This window comes from Candoia aspera, chromosome 5 (genome assembly GCF_035149785.1).
Source record: "Candoia aspera isolate rCanAsp1 chromosome 5, rCanAsp1.hap2, whole genome shotgun sequence".
NCBI lineage: Eukaryota > Metazoa > Chordata > Lepidosauria > Squamata > Boidae > Candoia > Candoia aspera.
This window is the reverse complement of record NC_086157.1, coordinates 49665849-49687794: the sequence shown is the minus strand read 5'-3', so window position 1 is coordinate 49687794 and position 21946 is coordinate 49665849. Positions and strand designations below refer to the sequence as shown.

The 21946-nt window shown below is 36.7% G+C and overlaps 2 protein-coding genes across 5 annotated transcripts in view; one reads left to right on the top strand and one right to left on the bottom strand.

Moving 5' to 3' along the window:
* The window catches only part of KLHL15 (kelch like family member 15), a 36621-nt gene extending 30252 nt beyond the window's left edge, over positions 1-6369 (top strand). For all 4 annotated transcript variants that reach the window (XM_063305187.1, XM_063305186.1, XM_063305185.1 and 1 more), the window contains one exon: positions 133-6369. In XM_063305187.1, the coding sequence (XP_063161257.1) occupies positions 133-1242 (1110 nt within the window). In that variant the 3' untranslated portion in view covers positions 1243-6369. The remainder of the gene's footprint in view (positions 1-132) is intronic.
* On the bottom strand, positions 5647-21870 carry C5HXorf58 (chromosome 5 CXorf58 homolog). Its single transcript, XM_063305188.1, has 7 exons — positions 21712-21870; positions 18625-18719; positions 17231-17342; positions 15706-15837; positions 10984-11213; positions 9661-9805; positions 5647-7494 (listed from the first exon to the last, which is right to left on the bottom strand). The coding sequence occupies exons 1-7, from the start codon at positions 21757-21759 to the stop codon at positions 7348-7350; spliced, it is 909 nt and encodes a 302-aa protein (XP_063161258.1). The 5' UTR covers positions 21760-21870; the 3' UTR covers positions 5647-7347.
* Positions 21871-21946: the final 76 nt, after the last annotated feature.

Genomic DNA, 21946 nt, shown 5'->3' with positions numbered 1-21946 from the left:
TTATTATATTGACTTACATTGCATTTTATGTGTAAGTTCTGTAACCTAGTATCTAGGATACCTAAAGTCTGCCTAGTTTCAGGTGATAGATATATTTTGCAAATAAACACACATATTTTGCTCTATCCTTAGGTGAAAACTTCAGAATTTTATCGTTATTCCCGCCAGTTACGGCATGAAGTGGAGCAGGCTATGAATTACTTCCATAGTGTGCATCAACAGCCTTTGATGGAAATGAAATCAAATCGCATTCGTTCTGCCAAACCCCAGACTGCAGTATTTAGAGGAATGATAGGACACAGCATGGTAAATAGCAAAATTCTCCTCCTGCACAAGCCAAGGGTCTGGTGGGAGTTAGAAGGCCCACAGGTACCTTTGAGACCAGACTGCCTTGCTATTGTTAATAACTTTGTATTCTTATTGGGTGGGGAAGAGTTGGGGCCAGATGGTGAATTTCATGCTTCCTCCAAGGTGTTCCGATACGATCCAAGGCAAAACTCTTGGTTGCGAATGGAAGATATGTCTGTACCACGGTCAGAATTTGCTGTTGGTGTTATTGGAAGATACATCTATGCAGTAGCTGGAAGGACAAGAGATGAGACATTTTATTCAACTGAACGATATGATATTACAGAAGATAAGTGGGAGTTTGTAGATCCTTATCCAGTCAATAAATATGGACATGAAGGAACTGTTCTTGGTAGCAAGTTGTACATCACTGGTGGAATAACATCATCATCTACATCCAAGCAGGTGTGTGTGTTTGATCCCAGTAAAGAAGGGACTGTGGAGCAGCGAACAAGGAGGACTCAAGTGGTAACTAATTGTTGGGAAAACAAATGCAAAATGAATTATGCAAGATGTTTTCACAAGATGCTTTCTTATAATGGCAAGCTTTATGTTTTTGGAGGTGTCTGTGTAATCCTGAGAGCCTCGTTTGAGTCTCAAGGGTGCCCTTCTACAGAGGTTTATGACCCAGATACTGATCAATGGACAATTTTGGCTTCTATGCCAATTGGTAGAAGTGGCCATGGTGTGGCTGTTCTGGACAAACAGATAATGGTTCTTGGAGGCCTTTGTTACAATGGTCACTACAGTGATTCAATTCTTACTTTTGATCCTGAAGATAATAAATGGAAAGAAGATGAATATCCAAGAATGCCCTGCAAACTTGATGGTTTACAAGTTTGTAGCCTACATTTTCCTGAGTATGTGCTGGAACATGTTAGACGTTGTAGTTAAAACAAAAGACTCAAGAAGAAAGTATTTATAATTCATGAGAAAAGCAGAGTAGGGGGAAAGAAAACAGATTAAATTTCATTGTCCTGTGTAATATACATCTTAATAAAAAGAAAAAAGTGTACAGGAATGCATCTACAAAGTTTATTAGGAATGCCAATAACTGCAGTTTCATATTAATTTTTTTACATATTGTATGGTCTGAGAGAGGGGAAAATAAAAGTTGTTCTTCCATTTTATGTGTGGTAAACCTATATAATAGACACACACTGACACAGTTCTCTATAAGCAAAAATTTTATTGTTCAGAAATTACTGGAACATACTGTTTTTGAAAGATGGTTTAAAAACAAATGTATTGTGCATTTTAATTTTTTAAACAGGCTAAAATTTCAGCACCCTTACTATAACATATTTTCTTCTAATATAGCAGTGAAATGGGCCTTTTGTTTTATGTACATCATTTGTTCTTTTGATACTTCTTTTTCACTTTTATGCCCCCTTGAGCAAATTTGACACATCACATTTTGATATTGGTCACAATTTAAAATAGTTTTATATTTTTTTATATGATTTTCCTTAATTTTATGCAATAGTTCCACTCAGTCTGCTGAAAAATAAGTTTCTAAAAATAAGAGTTTTTTACAAAAATTCTGGACTGCCTTTGTTTTGTTTGTGAATAAAATTTATGTATACAAACGTGAATATACATGGTCAAGATAAAATGCATATTTTTATGTGCAGCTGAAAGTCTATTTTTACTAGTGCACAGGTATCAGCCATATCTGTAGAATTTTAGCTGTAATGGTATCCTTTCATATGTACATTCATTGGGTAACTGAAAGCTTCATTCCCATTAATGTAATATACGTTTGGTATATGCTAATGGATGCAGTAACGTTTGAAGTTCTTTTAATGCAAATAAGGAAGAAAGCAAACCTACTTGTATGTGTGAATTTTTTTAAAGATATTCCAGTTTATCTTCTTAGTGCTTTGCCCCTGAAGTACCTACCAGAAATGTGTGTATTAATCACAAAAACTGCTCTCTTATGAGCAGATAATTTTCTCCAGGTATTACCAGCTGTTGGCAAAACCAGTTCCTTGCACTGATTAAGCTACTGTCCTTAAAAGCAGAGATTTGACTGACCCAGCATTATTTCAGCAAACTGGAAATATTGCTGGCTTCACTATCCCTAAATAGGATGGCTGGCAGGGGCAGGGACACTATATCCCTTGAAATGTTGTTGAATTACAACGCTTAACCTCAGTCAGCATGGCCAGTAGTTGTAGTTCAGCAACATTTGGAGTTCCCCACCTCTGGACAAGAGCATGTTGCTAAAAGCACTTTCTAAATGTGTAGATACATGTCTGAAAATGAGTGATATCACTTAATCTGAATAGAACTCTGAATTGATACTGAACTTTCACTATCTCTTTAAAGTAATGTGGAAATGTGAAAAATAATACTTGACAATTTGAAACTTGCTGACTCTGGGCAGACTGCTGAGATGGTTTCATGAGACACAATTGCTCATGTAAAACATGGAAATATAAACTGCACAATTTTATTTATAATTGGGAATCTCTGTAGAACAAGTATATGCTATATTCTGGGAGTTTAAAATCATACATGTGATAAGTTCCCAATTTGTATTGTATATAACAGTAACATATTTGGCTGAAGTAAATGAGGCTTTAATGTTTATATAATTGTGCCCTTTCCAGGCTCTTCTCTCTGAAAGATAAATTCATGAGGCAATATTACTTTGTGATTATCTCCAAGATCATGAGTATAAACTACCCCAATAATAATATGCTATATTTACTGAGGTCATACTATATTAAAATGAAAGCTAGACCAAATTTTCCCATTAGTTTCTTGCACACAGCCAATATTTGAATGGTCTTGAATTGCGTATGTTTCTGAAAAAAAGAAGCATCTTACTAGCACAAATTCAAATGCATGTTAAGCCAAAAGTGATTCTATTGTTCTGTGTAACTTATGTTTACATCTGCAGAAGTATATTTTAATGTGAACGTTGGATAGTTACTGACTTTCCTAAGATGCAAACAAAACTAAATTCTGTAATTGGCAACTTCATAAGACAAAACGGAATTTGTGTGTTAGGGAAAACGCAGTGGCAGAGACATATTCTGTTCTGCTCTAAGACAAAACAACCCTGCTCAGAATAGGTTTGAAGGTATATCGGTAAATCTGAAATATAAATAAATAAAATAAATAAAAATATACCATCATTCTCCCATTTTGCTATAAACCCATTCATTTCTGTATTAGTATATAGATAGGGGGAAGTGCAGTTTAATGCACAGCATGTTCCAAGATCTGATGTATAACTTCCCACATCCCATCTTAAGAATTTATGCATTGCTAGAGAACAGTGTAAACCTAAGTCTCTCAAAATAAGTGGAGTTCTGTGGTAACTGCTTGAAATTTTTCTCACCATAAAATTTACTTTTAATTATTTTAGTCAGTCTATTCATTAGACTAAAATTAACTCATTCTAGAAGTGTTTGTAGTAGCAGGATAAAATCAGATTAAAATTGAAGTGGATTTTTCCTAAGTATGTTAGAGCCATTTTCATATGATGTTAATTATAACATGTATGAATAGCAGAGAGGCTTAGGCACTTACTGCACTTGCTTCACTATGGTTGTTACGAGATCAAAGACTTCTGGTTGTAAGAGAATGAGAGTTCTTGATTGTATCTAACTTGGGGAACTTTCATTAGGCTAGGTTTAAACTATAGTTTACCTTCTTGGCTTTTAAGAAATGTTTGAACACAAATGGGAGCTCTAGCCAGTTTTAAAGTGAACTTTACAAGTCGCCTTGCAGCTATATCTGAAAGGGCTTCTAAGCCCAAGGTCTTCACTGCTTATGTGTATAAATGTTTTTATAAAATATGCCAGAACGTGGCTACACATGCAAAGCTCATAAAGGCATTTTTACTCTAGGAGTGCTTTTAACAGAATCCTCCATATCCAAATCTGAAACAAAATAATTTATATAGTATGTGGCCTGATCAATACCTAAATCAGCTTGAATATCATATAGAAGAAATGTTTAAAAAACAAGTAATTTATCATTGAAGGAATAATAAAGTTATGAAATATGTTAATAGATATTTGAACTTATGAACTGCTTTCTCACATTATAAGTTATCTGAAAAGATACATAAAGGTAATGGAACCAGTTACTTAAGATTCTATGGTGCTTGTGATTTCTACTTAATCACTATTTCTCATTCCATTGTAATACAAGAGCCTGGTTTTATGCACATTTAATAAGAAGTTAGCTCAAATGAGTTTACGGTACTTGGGCTGATACTTAAGTTAGCCTACATAGGATGTCAGTCTTAAGTTGTTCAAGCCTGCTCTTACACACACTGGATAAAAAACTTAACCATCTTAACGTGAATTTTGCTGTTCTTGCTTTTTTGATTAAAAGGCAAATACTTTCAGCTTATAAATGCCAGATGACTTCTAACCTATTATCTTCCTTTGGTTCATGATATTATTCTAAACTGTACATTCTTGAAATTCCTATGCATATGAACATAACTTATCAGTTGTTATATACTTAAGGTTACAAGAGAAAAGAATGTAAGAATGTAGCAGATACAGCAAATCACTCACCCTTTTGGTATTAAGAATTGTAATTATTTGGCATTTCTCCATCCATGTCTGTCACAACTATAGTTTGTTGATTCCTGTGCTCTCCTAAAAAGCTCACTATTTGGTTTAAGCCATTTTCATTTGCATTGGTAATTAAAATGCCAAATTTAGTGCCAAAATGGGAGAAAACTAAAAACATGAAAACGATTTTTAGAGGATTTAAGCATAATGCAGTAGACTAAGGCCTGGGCATTTCACTTGGGAGGCTGCATACGTTAGGTATAAAAAAGTAACACTTGGCAGGGTTAGAAGAAAAAAAAAGACTTTATTCTTAGGGACAAATGGTTCTCCAGAACCCCTAGTGTCTTGCAGCAATTAACTAATGTTTACATGTGCTTAATAAATTATTTTTTAAAACATCTTACTCTAGAAAGACTGTTCTTAACTTTTATGACACATTCATGTTGATGCAACTTAATTGTGAATAGCATTTCCCGTATTATCCTAGTGGAGGAAAATAATACAACTAAAATGACAAGGATACTACTTTAAAAAATTAGGCACCAATAAAAACTTTGAGCATGATTTGTATGTCCATTTCTTATGCCAGGTTAGTCAATACTAGAAGAAAAGTTATTTGGTCACACTTAAAACTGTAAAAATCTCTAGGCTAACCTCACAGAGTTCCATCACAGCTAGTTTTTTATTTATGTCATGGAGTAGTTGAATGTGAAAATTTTGTATTTTTTTATTATCACGTAAGTTACTGATGTTCGAAGGCTTTTATTTTTTAATTCCATTTCTGAAATGAGAATGTCTGTACACAATTCAACAATATCACTCCTACCATGGGTATAAACAAGAAAAGGAAATAAGGGCCAATACCTGAAAACAAAATTTGCTTCAAGTTCCACACCAGAAAATGTTTTTCCCCTGTTTTATGGCATCATAGTAATTATAAAGTTTATTCAACTACTATAGAAAGGGACACATACATACATTTGAACGATAATCAGGACTACTTATTCTGAATTATATTAGTAAGTTTTAATTAGGATTAAATTTCATATGTAAGTTTTATAACTAGAATTTCAAATACCACACCAAATAAATTTTGAGAATATAGTAACAAGTTAGAGGAGCTGCTGTTGCAGGATGATTATTTATGCATATCCAGTGTTGCTTTGCAACGTATCTAATAAAATGTTTTCATGTTAATTTGAAGTTACCTTTGAATTGTGCTACAGTAAATTGGAATACTTTGCTCAAATATGCACTGTGCAGTTGTAATAATTTTCCTGAAGCAGTTGTAAAACTGCAATCTTTTAAATTTTTTAAAAAGCATTTTTTTCTTTCTACTTCTCTGCGAACGTTAATCTGACTCATCCTGTGAATGCATTTTGTTCAGCCATGCATATATACTCTATTCTGTTTTTAAGCAAGGTGTAAAAATTGTATATAAATAAGAATGTAAATAAAATATTTTTAATTTTCATTATAGCTTTTCCATTCTTTTTGTTCTTTTGCCATTCTTATGCCTAATGTTTCATGTTCTTAAAGTCATATATATTGGCTTACTTGTGAACATACTCAGTAGTACAATGCTGAGCTGAAATGCAAATAGAACAGTTTGGGCCAGTTGTAAATTTTGACAGTCTAATGAAATTTGACCACTTTAGAGCCCTAATAACTTTGATGGGAGAAAGTAAGGGTGCTGTACTTTCTCTTTGAAAGCAATATTTAAAAGTGCTTAGCTTTGGCTATATACTGTCCATTGATATACTAAAACTAACTTACTATGGCTGTGCAAAGCATTTAAAAGAATTGTTTCATAATGTGTGTTGGAGCCAATTTATTTTATTTTGCAAAAATTTATGGCACCCTTATTGACTGAAGGAATTACTTCTCTTCAGAGCATTAAACTAGTGGCAATCTTTGCAAGGCCCATGTGGCTGTTTTGAAAGCTGTTCTCAGATGTCTTACATGGATAAGCATGCACAGCCATGTTTTGCTGGTTGACTGAGTGGAAGGGTTGCAGTGCATGTATGCAGAAACAACTGGAAGCCACTTTTGAAGCAGCTGTGTAAGTCTTGTGAAAGACCTGGTGATTTCAGTATTTCAAAGATGCTTCCTTCATACTAATGCATGCTGTGAAGCACTTCTTCAGTAACCCTTAATATTTATCAACCTCTTTCTATTATTTCCCATCCAGATGCCTCAAGTTACTGCTTGTAAAGATGCATGTGCTGGTTGGCTATACCATTTTCTTCTTCTCACATAATATCATCACATCTATCAACAGTAACTTGTTTTGTTAGGAATTTCCTGAAGCCAGAGAATTGTGCATATTCATCTGCCATGGTCATGTCTGCACATCAAGAGCAAAAAACTATATGGGGAAGAAAAATTTCAATGGTTGCTACAACCATATGGTTGAAATGGAGGAAGCTTAAAGGAAAAATAAATTTATCACTGATTAATCTTCCCAAATATCTTCAGTTTGGAGTGATCTGGTCCAGTCATAAAGCCTTACTGCTTCTTGCTCCCAGTCTTCAATAGCAAATAGATGTTCGGTCCTTGCATCTCCAGCCGAATGATCACTCAAAGAAGGACTACTTAGGTCCTGAACAACAAAATATAAAAACAGCAAAAATGTAATTTGAAAGCGTTACACATTTCAATCAAAATTCTTGTTTTGCACAGGTAGTATTTAATACAAATGCAGCTATCTACCCTGAGGATTCAACAGAATTTAATGATATTGCAGTTTTTCAAGCTTTAAACCAAAATTAAGCATATTTCTTCCCTCCTGAATTAACCATGCTTTGAGCAATATATCCTTTATGAAAGCAGTAGCTTTGGATATAGGATTCATGTGACCACGGCAGCTGTGTATTTAGATTCTTAATCTCCAAATAAAGTATTAGATTGAAGAGTATTGTTTTTTTGTAAGTAAAAATAACTAGAAAGGTAAGCATGCAAAGTATATCTTTGGCCTTCTTTCCAACTCCTTTAACCAGCAGTGGTCATATAAGCACCTTTTTCTATGTAACAAAACATGTTGCATGTGGGTTTGTGTGTGTACTTCTGCTGTCCCCTTGTGTTATAGCTGTTGTGCTTGTATGTATGCACTGGGAAGCACAGGGTAAGTTTCATATGTTTTGATCTGGCTCACATGATCAGAAGGAGAGGACAGGCAAAGGCTAGCTTAAAATGGAACTGTGAGCAATATTCTGAACCATTGCCCAACTTTTTCCACAGGCAGCTCCTCTTATCCCATGACTGCTAATTGTCCTCAGGTGCCTTTGAGGAGATTTTGTCAAAGGCTTTTTGAAAATTCAAGGATAGAATGCCATTCAGATGCCTGCTGACACTTTAAAAAAACTACATAGGTGAGATAGGGTTTTCTTTTACAAAGGCTTATTTGCCTATGTACTGAGGGTTTTTTTGATTACCAGTTATATTAATCTAGATGGAGCTGATGTTCAGGTGACCAGCCTATAATTTCCTGAATCTTCCTTTAGACCCTTTTTAAAAATTGGTATCAACTTGGCTATTTTCCAGTTCTTTGTAATGCAGATAGCTATTACCAAGTATGTGATATTCTCCACACATGTGCTTTTTCTTGGGGTATGCTCCCCTTGGAATCTGCAAAATCCTCTCCTTTTTACATTGTTTATTTAAAAATCATTTTAATTTAAAACAAAAGAAATGCTGCAAAGGAAATTGTTAATCTCCTGCATGGTTATTTCCAATAATGCCTTTGGACCCAAATGGGTACCATAAACTTTCTTAGAAAATAAAAATAGTGGGTGGTTGCAACTCAAACAATTTTGTCTGAAATTGTGACCACCTTCCCAAGAAAAGGACTTTTAGATTTAGGGGATATCCTAGGTAGAGGCTAGACTTTCAAAATTCCAGATGTACCCACTAGTCCAAAATATTGGGGGGCCCTTGCCTGTCTATATACCCTTGTAAATGTCCACAATTCAGATTCCTGGAGTCTGGATCTTGAATACTTTTCAGTATATTAATTCATTTATTTTATATCCCAGTCTCACAATCTTGCATATGTCTTTCATTTATATCCTACATGACAGGACAAAAGAAACTATGGAACATGGGAAAATGGCAGATTACAAAGTTAAAAGAGATGAAGCTTTGTTTGCAAAGAAAGGAGAAGAGAATGTGTGGACATACTGATGTTACCAAAACAATAAAGCATTGTCTATCAACATTTTAACTGAGCCAGGCCAATATAAAACAGTCTGATTACCAAGTAATAAATCCCACTGAAGTCAGAATGACATCCTTTCAAGTAAAGACCATGATAATAGACTGAACAGTTAGTTTTTAAACTTCTGAGGCAAGATAAGCTATAAGAAATCCTTGGTGAAGTTATTACTTCTGGGCCACTTCGCTTTTGGAAAGTGGGAACTATTTTCTAATAACTGGATTCATAATATGCTCCCAGCCATGTTATCACAAAATTCATTGATCAGCAAAGCACCACCTTTAAAAACATTTTTTATCAGGCTGGATAATTATAGAAAAAATTAGACACAGTAGCTGTTTTATTCTTTTTTCTGATGTGGATTCTATGTACACGTATGCTATCCATATACAAGAAAGCTGTATCATACTCTTTGAAAGCTCTACTAAAAAATAAGTTTTCACAAACCCGGTACTTGACTAAGCCCCTTTAAAACCTATTGGTAGACTTCTAGTGATAAGATCTAGCAGTGCTTATGTGAATACCAAATACTGTGTGTTCTTTATCCTTGCTTACCTCTTCTTCTTTCACAGCTCTATAAACTTCTTTCATTTTTGCAATCTTCTGCCTAGCTTGATTAGAGCGACGTTCTGATGTCCTCTGGGCTGCCTTTCGTTCTCGTCTTGATGGGGAGGTGGTTATGGGACCAGATGACAGAGACCTAGAAAAGAACCTACGTTTTGAATACTATTTTCACAGATCCTACAGTGCCAATGGTACAGTGGATGTGAAATGTCATTATAGAAATATAAAAGTAATTGCTGTGAAAACTATTGTTTTTGTGCTATGAAGCAGGGGTGTATGTAGCAACAGTCATTGGCTTCAAAATGGTGGGCACGGCCAGGTGATTGAAACCCCACCCCTTTTTATGTACATACAGTGCACATAAAAAAAGGTGTGGCCTCAATGACAAAGTGGCACCCACCATTTTGAAGCCAATTAATGTCACTGCAGACACTCCTAGAAGGTCATGTTGCTGACCTAATTTTTTTCTTCCTAGTGAGGAACTTCAGTGCAAATTTACATTGCTATTGCTTTCTCCTCTCCCACTTCTGGTGAGCAGTCACTAAGTAAATTCTATACAGTACAGCTTATCAGAAGTAGAAATATTATACCTTTCTAATAATATCAAATTATTTTTCCCCAAATGATTACCCATTAATTGGAGGATCATAAAGAAATGGGCAAGAAGTGCAAATATCTGTGGATACTTGAAAATCATGGATGCCTTTAAAAATAAATCAGTTCTGAAGATCAGTTCCTGTTTAGGAGGCCTGTGGACAATCATAAAACAAATCACAATGTCAAAAAAAAAAGCCCACATAACTAGTAATGAAAACAAGTAACACAATTGGAGCATATATCCAACTTCCCAGGATGAAGCCATCTAACTTCCTGGTCTCAAAGTCTGAAAGAACATCTAGTTCTTCAGAGTCTTCTTAAAGGCTTACAGGATTGGGGCCAGTTCGAATCTTAAGGGGCAGATCATTCCATAGGGCAGGTGCCACAAATTAAAAGGAAAGTATCCTGGGACCCTGAAGATTGGGGAGCCTGCTGTATGGTTATATTAACTGTTGCTGTTGGTTGTTTTTCTTCCCTTAGCTGCTATTTCTGTTATTTATAATTTTGTTATTCATAATTTATAAAATAAATAATGCCATACACATTTTAGTGGGTTTAGATTTAAGAAATTAGTGTTTGAAATTATAGTTACAAATATGAACTCTTCTTTTCTTGGCGGTAATTCTTATCTGTCTTTAAACAAATAAAAATAAAAGGGAAGAAAGACATTCCAAAGAAAGTTAGCAATCAAATATGGCAACAATTGACAATCTTTACCTAATTTGACAAACAGCCAAGATTTGAGCACGACTTGTTTCTTCATTCTGTGGTTTCAGCAACAGAAATGGAAGTTCCGCTCTAAGTCTAGCAGACAGCTTCCCAGACTGGGCATAATCCATGATGTCATACAATATCATTGCTCTAGGCAGATTTTCCAATGTCAGCCTTCGCCAACAATTATGTCTGCCACCATAATAAGCTGGAGTTTCATCCATATGACTGGCATACTAGAAAGTGATAAACATTTATGAGATGTTAATTTTAATACAATTAAGCAGGTAGCTCAATTATATTATATTATTTATTTATTTATTTATTAAATTTATATGGCCGCCCATGTCACTTGCACATGACTCTGGGCAGATTACATAGTTAAAACACAAGTAAAATCATAATCTTCTACCATTAAAAGTAATTAAACATTAAAAACTACTTTTGAAATACAATAATAAAAAGACAGAGGAGAGTGCATGCTAACAATACAATCATTAAACGGGCTCCATACTTCCTTGAGATCCACAAGCCCAATGGCACATCCACGTTTTAAGGGCCCGCTGGAAGGACTGGGGCTAATCTCACCTTGGGGGGAATGATGTTCCAGAGGGCAGGTGCAACAGCAGAAAAGGCTCTCTTTCTGGATCCTGCTAAACGAAGCTCCTTGGCTGACAGGACCCACAACATGCCCCTCCTGCTAGACCTATGGAATGGGTAGATGTAATTGGGAGAGGCGGTCCCTCAAATAACCTGGCCCCGTGCCAATGTAGGGCTTTAAAGGTCATTACCAGCACCTTGAATTGGACCTGGAAGCAAACTGGCAGCCAATGCAGCTCATGGAGCAAAGCTGTGACATGTTCAGTTCTGGAGCACACACAACTGCCCACGCTGCTTCATTCTATACCAGTTGAAGCTTCCGGATACTCTTCAAGGGCAGCCCCATGTAGAGTGCATTACAGTAACCCATTCAGGAGGTGACTAGGGCATGGATGACTGAGAGTAGGGCCTCCCGATCCAAGAATGGGTGCAACTGGCATACAACATGGAGCCTTGTAAAGGCCCTCCTGGCCGCGACTGCCACTTGCTTGTGAGTCCAGAAGGACTCCCAGATTGTGCACTGAGTCTGTTTGGGATAGTACAACCCCATCCAGCACCAAAGATAGTAAATCTCCTGATACAGAAATTCCCAAAACCCAAAGCCATTCAGTCTTGCCAGGGTTGAAACCTGTTGTTCCCCATCCAGATCCCACAGCCTCCAGGCACCAAAAGAGGACACCAACAGCATCACTTAGCTCACTAGGGGTGGAAATGTATAACTGGGTATCATCAGAATACTGATGGTACTTCACCCTATGGTGACAGATGATCTCACCCAGAGGCTTCATGTAGATTTTAAACAGGAGCGGGGAAAGTACTGAGCCCTGTGGCAGCCCAGATAGTAGGGGCCAGGGGCTGAACCTCTTGCTCCTGATCAACACTGACTGGAACCAGCCTCAGAGGAGAGAAGTAACTCATTGCAATATTGTGCTGCCCACTCCCAGCCTCCAAAGCTTTCCAAGAAGTATACCATGGTTGTTGGTATCGAAAGCTGCTGAGAGGTCAAGTAGAGCAAAGTTGAATGCACTACCCACATCCCACTCCCACCAGAGGTCATCCGAATGCCAATGCCATTTCTGTCCCTTATCCAGACCTGAATCCTGACTGGAAGAGATCCAGATAATTCATGTCATCCAGGATCCTCTGAAGCTGTTGTGCAACCACCTTCTCTAAGAAAGGAAGTGCGATTGGATCCAAGGTCATAGCTGCCCTCTCATTCCAAGCAGTGACTAAGGCCTCAGTGGGACCATGCAGCAGACCATCAGGCATAACCCCTAGCTCCCTTTGGAACCCTTCTGGGTGCACTAATCACCAGGGGCAGACCAATCTAATAGGTCCCACCTTTCTGCAGTGGGGGGGGGGGTAGTGTCAGAAAATCTCATGGCCACCAGGTAGTGATCTGACCAAGATAGGGGGGGTCAAAGAGAGCTCCCCCACTTCCAGATCACATTGCAACTATTCCGACAAGAAGATTAGATCAGGTGTGTGACCGCTGTTCCATGTTGGGCCCTGAATGACATGGCATAGGTCCATGGCTGTCACAGTTGCCATGAACTCCCGACAACCCCACCCTAGACCCTACCCCTAGAGAAGGCAGATTGAAGTCTCCCAGGACCATAAGCCTGGGAAATTCTACTGCCAACCCAGAGACAGAGGCAAGAAGCTCAGGCACAGAGGTTGCTATGCAGCAGGTAGGCTGGTACAGTATTAGAATTCTTGGGCAACAACCTGCTTCTTTTTTTGGAAGCATTCAGTTTAAATTACTAAAAATAATTATTAAAATAATTTAAATAAGGAAAAAATGGAAGACACAAAAGAGATCACTATGGCTGCACGAAAAGTTTACAAAAGTTTTACTGACAATCTGAAAACAAGGGCATCTGCAGTGGAAAGACCGACAGGTTTCTAAAGAAAAGTACTAGAGCTACTATATGTAGTAGAAAGTATGGGGAAGTAGCAAATTACAAGCAGGCCATCTCAGAAAGACAGCCAAGACACTATTCTACTGATTTTTGTGTTTTTCTTTTTGGTTTTATTTCAGAATTGTGTTATGTGTTTTATGTATACATGTAGTAAGTTGTCCAGAGTCTTGAGATTTGGGGAGTGGGAAGGTAAGAGTATAAATTTCATATGGATAAATACTGAACTGTCACTTCCATATAACAAAGTGGGCAGAAACACACTCTACTATAAAGCCATTTTCATTTCTTCTGACAAATATTCCTTGTAACAGATCACATACTACCATTTTTCCATAAACATTTGCATGTCTTAACATTTCTGTTTTCCTATTGTTAGTTTTTTACCATTTATGTACATGTTGCAATCATACAATCTGTTTCCCCCATCAACCAATTCTGTTTTGGTATCTGATTCATTAATTTTCAGAGCTACAGTCCTCATAGAATCTAAAATTTTCTGTAACTTCTTCTGGTTCTCAGCCAGGAACAAGGTGTTTTTTGTATACAAAAGTGCATACACATTTATATCACCAACCATCACACCTCTAATGTCACCACAGTTATTCTCAGTCACTTGGTGAGATGGGCGGCTATAGAAACCGAATAAATAAAAATAATAATAAATAAATATATTAATCTATGAATACATTAAGCTACGAAGGGACCATTATACATTCTCATTTTATTCTCTAATCCATGCTGAACAGCTGCTAAACACTTCCACAGGCTTAACTTTTATCTTATACTGTTTTTATCACATTCACCAAACAAGTTTCTATCCCACTGTGGAAAATGATCCACAACTCCAGCCTAGTCGTTTTATGATACACTTTCTCTAAGTCAATGAACATGCAATAAAAGCATTCATGGTCAAGAGGTAAGTCTGTAAATATTGACCTTCATTGCTTTCATCATGGTTTAGTCAGCTGACTGTTTCACACAATGCTTTCTAGTAAAATAAAGACTAGGCTGTTACATGCAAGATTTTCTGCTAATGGTTGACACAAAACTGGTCATTTTTGGCACCCTGTCTGATTAACAAGATAGTTAATTATGGATTACACTGCAGATATGCTATTTAAATTCATACTTGGCTTAATAATCTTAGTAAAAGAGTGCTCAGTTCAGTTGCAAGTCCCACACCCGCAGGCAATTAAGTGGTTGCTGCTGGGTGGGGAGGGAGCAAGGAGGCTTGAGGGGGAGGGTCAGGGAGGGTGTGCAAGGGTGCACAAGAGGTGCACGTTGGGGAGTGTGCGAGGGTGCATGAGAAGTGTGGCGTGAGTCAGGGAGGATGCAAGTGGGTACGTGAAGTGCCACGCGGGTCAGGTAGGGTGCATGAGGCACCTCCCAGGTCAGGGAGGGAGCACTAGAAGCGCCATGCTAGTTGGGGAGCGTGCACAAAGGGGTGTGCAAGAGGCATCACATGAGATGGGCAGTCACATGAGATGGGGATGTGCACAGAAGTGTTTGAGTGGCCGGCACAGTGCAAGCACAGATGGGTTGGGAGAGGATGAGTGGGTGAGGGAGACTTACCCCAGTGACTTACGACCTGCTGGTTTCCCCATTGACTTTCTGGGGAAGCTGGCAGCAAAGGTAGCAAATGATGATCACGTGGTTGTGGATACTTGGCAACCAGTTATAAGTGTGAATGGGTTGCCAGGCAAGATCATGATCATGTGACTGCAGGGGTTCTCAGACAGCCAGAACTCCAAGGACCTGTTGTAACTACCATTGGAACAGTCACTGACCGAATGGTTGTTGGTCAAGGACTAATGGGATGGGTGGGGAATATGACAGCTATTTTCAAATCCCTGAAGCGTTGTCAAACAGAATATCAGGACCTGTTTTCTATGTTATTGTCTCAGAGTGTAAGATATGAAATGATGATCTTAAGTTACAGGAAAGTAGACTCTGATTTAATATTAGGAAAAAGCTTCTTAATAACATGAGCAGTTAAACAGTGGTACCATTTATACCAAATGGTAGTGGGTCCCTTCAACAGAACATTCAAGCAGAACTGGGCAACCATATATTTGAGATGCTTTAATTTGGATTCTGAACTCAGCAGGGGATTAGACTTGGTTGCCAGAATGGACCTTTACTACTCTATGATTTTTTTTTTCAAATACATATTCCCATGAGATTGATAAATCTAAGCACTGCTTACTTGCATGTAGTCTCTTACTGTAGCAATGTCTATTTCCTCTGTTATTCCATGCATTTTATACTGAAGTTCATCTTGAAGAATCTGATTATAATATGTCCGATATCCCATTAATTTGCAAGCATCAGCAGCTGCCTGGCAAATATTAGAAAATATAGAGTAAATAAGCGATAATATATCCTCTAAGGATGAGGTCAGATGCTTAATGGAAAATATCCTTATTTTTAAAATAAAAGTGCATTTCCTCTTCTCCCACAAATCTAGTCCAACATCTAATTTAGCACATCATGGGGAGGCCAATATGTTGAAAGTTTGATAATCCAATCTTCTCTCTCATACCATTTGGGGTGTGGGTGCGGGGGAAGCACTGGGTGAAGTATTGTGACCCAGCTCTTATATGCTCTTTATCTGCTTGAGGAAACCTTTCTTTGTGTTGTTTTCAGGCTATGGAATGAAATCCCTTGGAAGTTATATTCAACTTGCACTTCTCTGCCTTTAGAATAGCAACCAAGACACATCTCTTTCACCATATTTTAACTGTTAATTAATTTTACAATCAGGTTCAAATTTTTTAAATTTTGTCTTCCATATTTTAATTACTGTTACTGATGACTAAACGATATTTTTACTGTAACTACTGAGTAGAAAAGCAAGATGTAAATCAAATAAATATATATAGTCTGGGGGAGAAATATATGATTTTTAACTGTTTTACTACCAAGGTTTACATTACTGAGCTAGTTACTTACTAAGTAATATCTTAGATATTTAATAGTACTACTGCTATAGCCAAGTCTCCATATTTGCAGGATCTGTATTCATGAACATGTTTTTGTGGTGGTAGTTGTAAAGTTTATTATACTAACCTTCTTCTACATAGGGCCAGAGGCCATGCCTCTGCCGCCATTTCCTCCTCCACCACCACCTCATGGCTCGCTCTCGCCAGTGCCAGGTGGAGAATTTGTTAATCTGCCTGCACTGAGGTGGCTAATGAAGCCGTCACCAAAACTACTTCCAAAGGAGGTAGACAGCACTCTCTCCCTGTCTCTCACAGACTGGATGAATATATTTCTTTTTGGGACCACAGGCCACATGATTTCAGGTAGCAGGCCACATCTGAAGTGTTAAGGCATATGTAAAAAACTTCTAGGGCTATTTGGGTAAGAGTACAAATTTTCGCGGAATTTCACATTTTTGCAGAAAGTGTTGACATTTAATCCCTGAGAATTCAGACACCCAATTGTATTCATAAAATAATTGTTTCTTTAAAAAACCTTAAAGTATTTTGCTAATTTATCACATTCAAGAACCACCTATTAAAAAGAGTTTTAACAGATAGATTAAAAGGTAAAGGTAAAGACATCCTTAAATCATATTCAATTTGAATATTAAATAATAATTGTTAAATCTGCAATTTATGACAAGTAAGTTACATGTGTACTCCAGCTGAAATAGCATATGATATAGATATTAAACATGCAAAAAAGTTTGGTTAAATAGAAAATTATCAGAATGAACAGTAGATTACCTTACTTGCCAATGTTATTACTCTTTTTCCACTGATGTATTGGTTGCTTCGGGTTCCTGTTTTAGAAAATATCTTGAATACAATAAAAGGGGGGAAATCAGACCCAGCAAATCTGAAGGGAGAAAATACAAAAATTGAGTATCTATTTTTATGGAAAATTTATTTTTTATGTTCTGCCTTAGAAGTCGTAACTCATTTAAATATTTCTTATTCAAATGATATGATTGACAATTATTTTAAACATTCTTCTGTGGCTGCAAATTAAGGCAACCAAAAGAACATTTCTGATCTAAGCACAATGTAAAAATATATTCCTTGAAATAAATTATTCTTTATCATAGTCTCAGTCAGCATAGGTACTCTATGCACAAATTCCTTTCTGTAGTTGAGTCCATTACAGTAAATATTTCTGTTATGGAAAAAAAATTTTTTTTCCAGCTGTCCGCATCCAATTCCTAAGAACTCAGTGAATGTCTCCCCTTTCTGAATTAGAACTGACTAGCTACTTCTGAAAAAATAGATGATTTCTCAGCAACCATAATAAAAACTACCTCTGAATGTACAGTATACCTCTTGCTTCATCTTTCCTATGAGCAAGTGATCAGTTTAGTCACATCAATATTTGTTTGGCTGGACCACATGAATGTGTTAAAGGCTATAGACAGAGGCATAATTTTAGAAAATAGGATATAATTTCCATGTTCAGAAGGAAGGAAGGAAGGAAGGAAGGAAGGAAGGAAGGAAGGAAGGAAGGAAGGAAGGAAGGAAGGAAGGAAGGAAGGAAGGAAGGAAGGGAAGGGAAGGGAAGGGAAGGGAAGGGAAGGGAAGGGAAGGGAAGGGAAGGGAAGGGAAGGGAAGAGTCCCTCCGGTGGGAGGAGATGGGGGGTGACAAATTTGATAAACAAACAAACAAACAAAATCATTCGATAGAATCTATACCACTTCAGACTCTCCATTTGTAAATTTGAATGCTCTCCCATGGCATAAATAAATACTTTCTGAAAACAGATTAAGGTGCAAGGTATTAATCTCTTTTCCCCCACATCTCTTATTTTGCTATTAGTGTGGATTCTATTATTTCTCCTTAACCACAGTCTGATCCATGGACTGTTTGAACAATATGGTAAAAAAACCCACAATTGGCTTAATAGTGTGGAACACAGTGGCTCTTTCCCTAATGTTATGTTTGACTCTGCTACCTGTAAAATATGAACAGTGCTTAAAATGCACTGATTCCAGTGGGACTTCTGTGTACACAAAAACATTGTCAAATTTATTTATTTATTTATTTATTACTCATATTTAGCCACCGCCCATCTCCGCCAGAAGAGGGACAAATTGACCAAAAGTAATCTTATACATGGAACCAAGGGAAATAAATATACTAATTTTACCTGAATCGGACTTTATACTGAATAGTAGGTTCTTTAAGAAGTTCAGCCTCCAAAGGACTCACTCTTTTTAAAATGTCATAGCTAATACAATGCTCCTGAAAGAAATACAGTATTTGCCCAATGGATTTGCAACATTTTATTTGTATAACTACCATTAGCATTCTATTTACAAAGAGAAAACAAATGTGTTATGATCACTGTGAACCCAAATTGAGACTAATAAGAAAAAACAGAGAGGTATGCTTAAGTATGCTTAAGATTTAGAAACAGAAATATTTGGGGAAGGTTGCTAACAAATAGCCCAATGAAGACTCAGTATACTCAGTATTTATGCAATTTTGAGTGTCACTGGGATGAGGAAGTGGGAAAGAGAGGGGTATGGAAAACCCTGAAAGAAAGGGTAGTTATATTGCTATTTGGAGGAAATACTGAATAGCATGATCCATACTACAATATTACAGTTCTAGTTTTCATATTTTTCATTAAGGAAAAGAACATCTGCTTTTCAGTAAATTTTAATTAGAAAGTTGAGATATTTGTTAGCACTGGATCTAAGACTACCAAATCATCCCATCTTTAGGCAAAATAACAATAATTGTAGTATTATAAGATAAAGCCGTTCAACTCTAAAAATAAATTTTGCAATGTATAATTTGTAATTACTGCAAATGTAGGGCAGAGATAGGCCAGGGCTGCATTGTTTTCAGCGGAACAAGAGACAGGGTGAGACAATGATGCAAAAAAGGCAGAAATATATTACATATATAAGAAAGACTGACGCTTTAAAAAATCTGGGTTTTGGGGCATTTTATTTTTTATAGTAGGTAAAAATTAATTTAGAATATGTACTATAATTTAAATGTCTCCTGCTGAAAATGTTGGGAAACAGGACAATTGGTTTCTTCCTGCCAATAAATGATTAGCTGACTGGTGGAGACAAATAATTACTTTCCCATTACTAATGGCAGCAACCTTCCCCAAATTTGTAGTGGGTGGCTGAGAGGAGAGAGGGATGAAACTGTGGCATATGCAGAGGAATGCAACTGGTGTCATTATCGTAGCCAAAAAGCTCAGCCAACATACCGAATATGTATATACACAGGTCACACGTCTATATCCCTGGAGAGCTTATGATCTTGCAAAGCTACAATACTGTACTGTACTGCATTTTGAATGGTCACCGTTAAGGCTCAGATATGAATCTGTTTTAATTATTGAAATAAATTTATCCTTTTGTATGTTGCCTTTGGTTCTGCAAGGTAGGTTTCATTCTATCTCTTTGAAATCCTTTGAAATCTGTTGAAAGCCTTTAACTTAGCATGAGTATCTCTTTTCTATCAGCTGTTTACAAGGGGAGGTTTTGAAAAATTCCCATCCCAGAATGGCATGGCCTTTATGAATCTGAAGCAACTGAGAGTTGATCATGTGCTCTTACATGTCTTCTAAATGGAAAAATCTGGAAAAATCATTTATCTTCAGTTTAAGGCAAAGTCTCAGGGGCTGCAGAAAAGCACCAGGTTCCCTTTTTTGGTCTCAGATCAGGATAATAAAATTATTAAAAGAATTACTAGAGTTTTGCTACTGAGATTATCTTTAATTCTTATTATGTTTGAATTACCTAATGGGAATAACTTCTAAATTTCTTCCTGATATGATGCTATTCTTTCTCATGCTCCTATTTATATCTTAATCTTTTGTTTGTCTTTGACTGTAACTTTGAATGAATAACTGCAATTACAACAAAACATTTTCCTTACTTTAACTGAACACAGCCAATGCAAAACAGAAAAATATGAAACCCCATATTATTTTAAAGTAACTCCATTTAATTCATTAAATATATTTAGTTTTGTAACACACTGAAAAAGATAAACTACCAAGTGTTCTCATCTATTCTAAAACTTATACTCACTGATCAGAACAGTGGGAAAGAAAAGCAAATTTCATTTTTACTGACCAACTGGGCTGTTAACTGTTTCTGTGTTTTTTTCTTACATCTTTACAGTAAAAGTACTAAAGATTTTTTAAAAACAAAAATGAAAGCTGAACATTCAATAAGAAAATCAAATATAAGTTCTTACCACAGTAATATAGATGGATATTAATTTTACCTCAATATAGCATTGCACTAAGTACTAGGTTCTGTCACACTTCCCCTAGAGAATCAGAATGAACCTTCAAAATTTTAATTTTCCAGACAGCATCCAACTCTGCAGTCTGGAACCTAAAGGGAAGATTCAGACTTTCATGTGATTGATTGGGATCCTTCAGCAGAACCAGGGAAAGTGGTAAAATAGTTGGCTGGCACAAAAAAATGAGGATCCAGTCTGAAAAAAACATGGCATTTAACTGAGAAATAAGAATGCTAAGTAAAGCTTATTTAGACATTAGGCACTATTAGCCATAATGAATTTTATCTGACCTGATGGCTAGCTGTGCTAGAGTCTGGATATGTTTTCAAGAGCTCTGGCTTTAGAATACCAGGTTCAAACACTAGTACTGGCACAATATAAACTACTGTAATGTCCTCTTCAGTTTTGTGTGCTTTTTTATAAGTTTTAAATACATTTAATGATGATTGTTTTACATGTATTTATTGGTTTTCTTTTTAACTGAGAGTTGTATACCACCCAGAGTCACTCTCTGTGAGATGAGTGGCTACATAAATATGATGTAATAATTTGATGTAATAATACTGCCATTGCCTTCATTCTTTCAACATGTGTGGACCTCTGCCTATTGACCCCCTGAATTTGTCTTTGGACACTGTTTCTGTTCGATGTTTTATGACTGTCTGGAAACTTTTGTCTGGTATGTGGTCTGGCTTTCAGTTTGGTTATTCAGTAGCCTCTTGACATAGCTTGCCACTGAGTAGCCACATGGTAGTTCCGCTGCTTCTACAACTTTGATATTCTGAAGCAAGACAAAATCTTTCATGACTGATGGTTGAACAAAAATCTTTATGTTGTGTGAACACAGCCAATATGTCAGCACATAGGGTATCTACCTTAAAATAGGGGGAGTGGAAAGAAAGCGAAGTTAAGAGGTATACAATAAGGCTACATATCACAGCGTACAAGACCATACCGCTGCACGAATTGTATGTTTCAGAAGTTTAAATAGTCTTTTTGTCATGTGCGTCCACCATATCTTCTGAATTTTTTTAACTGCTTGCTGTCTTTTTGCCCTGGTGGGAAAAAGTAAATGTTACCGGATTTCTATATACTGTAAGATGTTTAAACATTAAAACATTGAGAAATTATTTGAACAGGCAACTCAAAAAAGCCAGATATTTCTAGACTACGGTTATTAGTAACAAGCC

What these genes read in the sequence shown, in the direction of transcription:
- C5HXorf58 (XM_063305188.1), bottom strand. Translation starts at nt 21,759, where the DNA reads ATGACAAAAAGACTATTTAAACTTCTGAAACATACAATTCGTGCAGCG. An exon ending in CAGTATAAAGTCCGATTCAG is followed by an intron (nt 17,343 to 18,624) that starts GTAAAATTAGTA and finishes TTCTCCCTTCAG; the next exon opens with ATTTGCTGGGTCTGATTTCC. An exon ending in CAGTAAGAGACTACATGCAA is followed by an intron (nt 11,214 to 15,705) that starts GTAAGCAGTGCT and finishes ATCACTTTCTAG; the next exon opens with TATGCCAGTCATATGGATGA.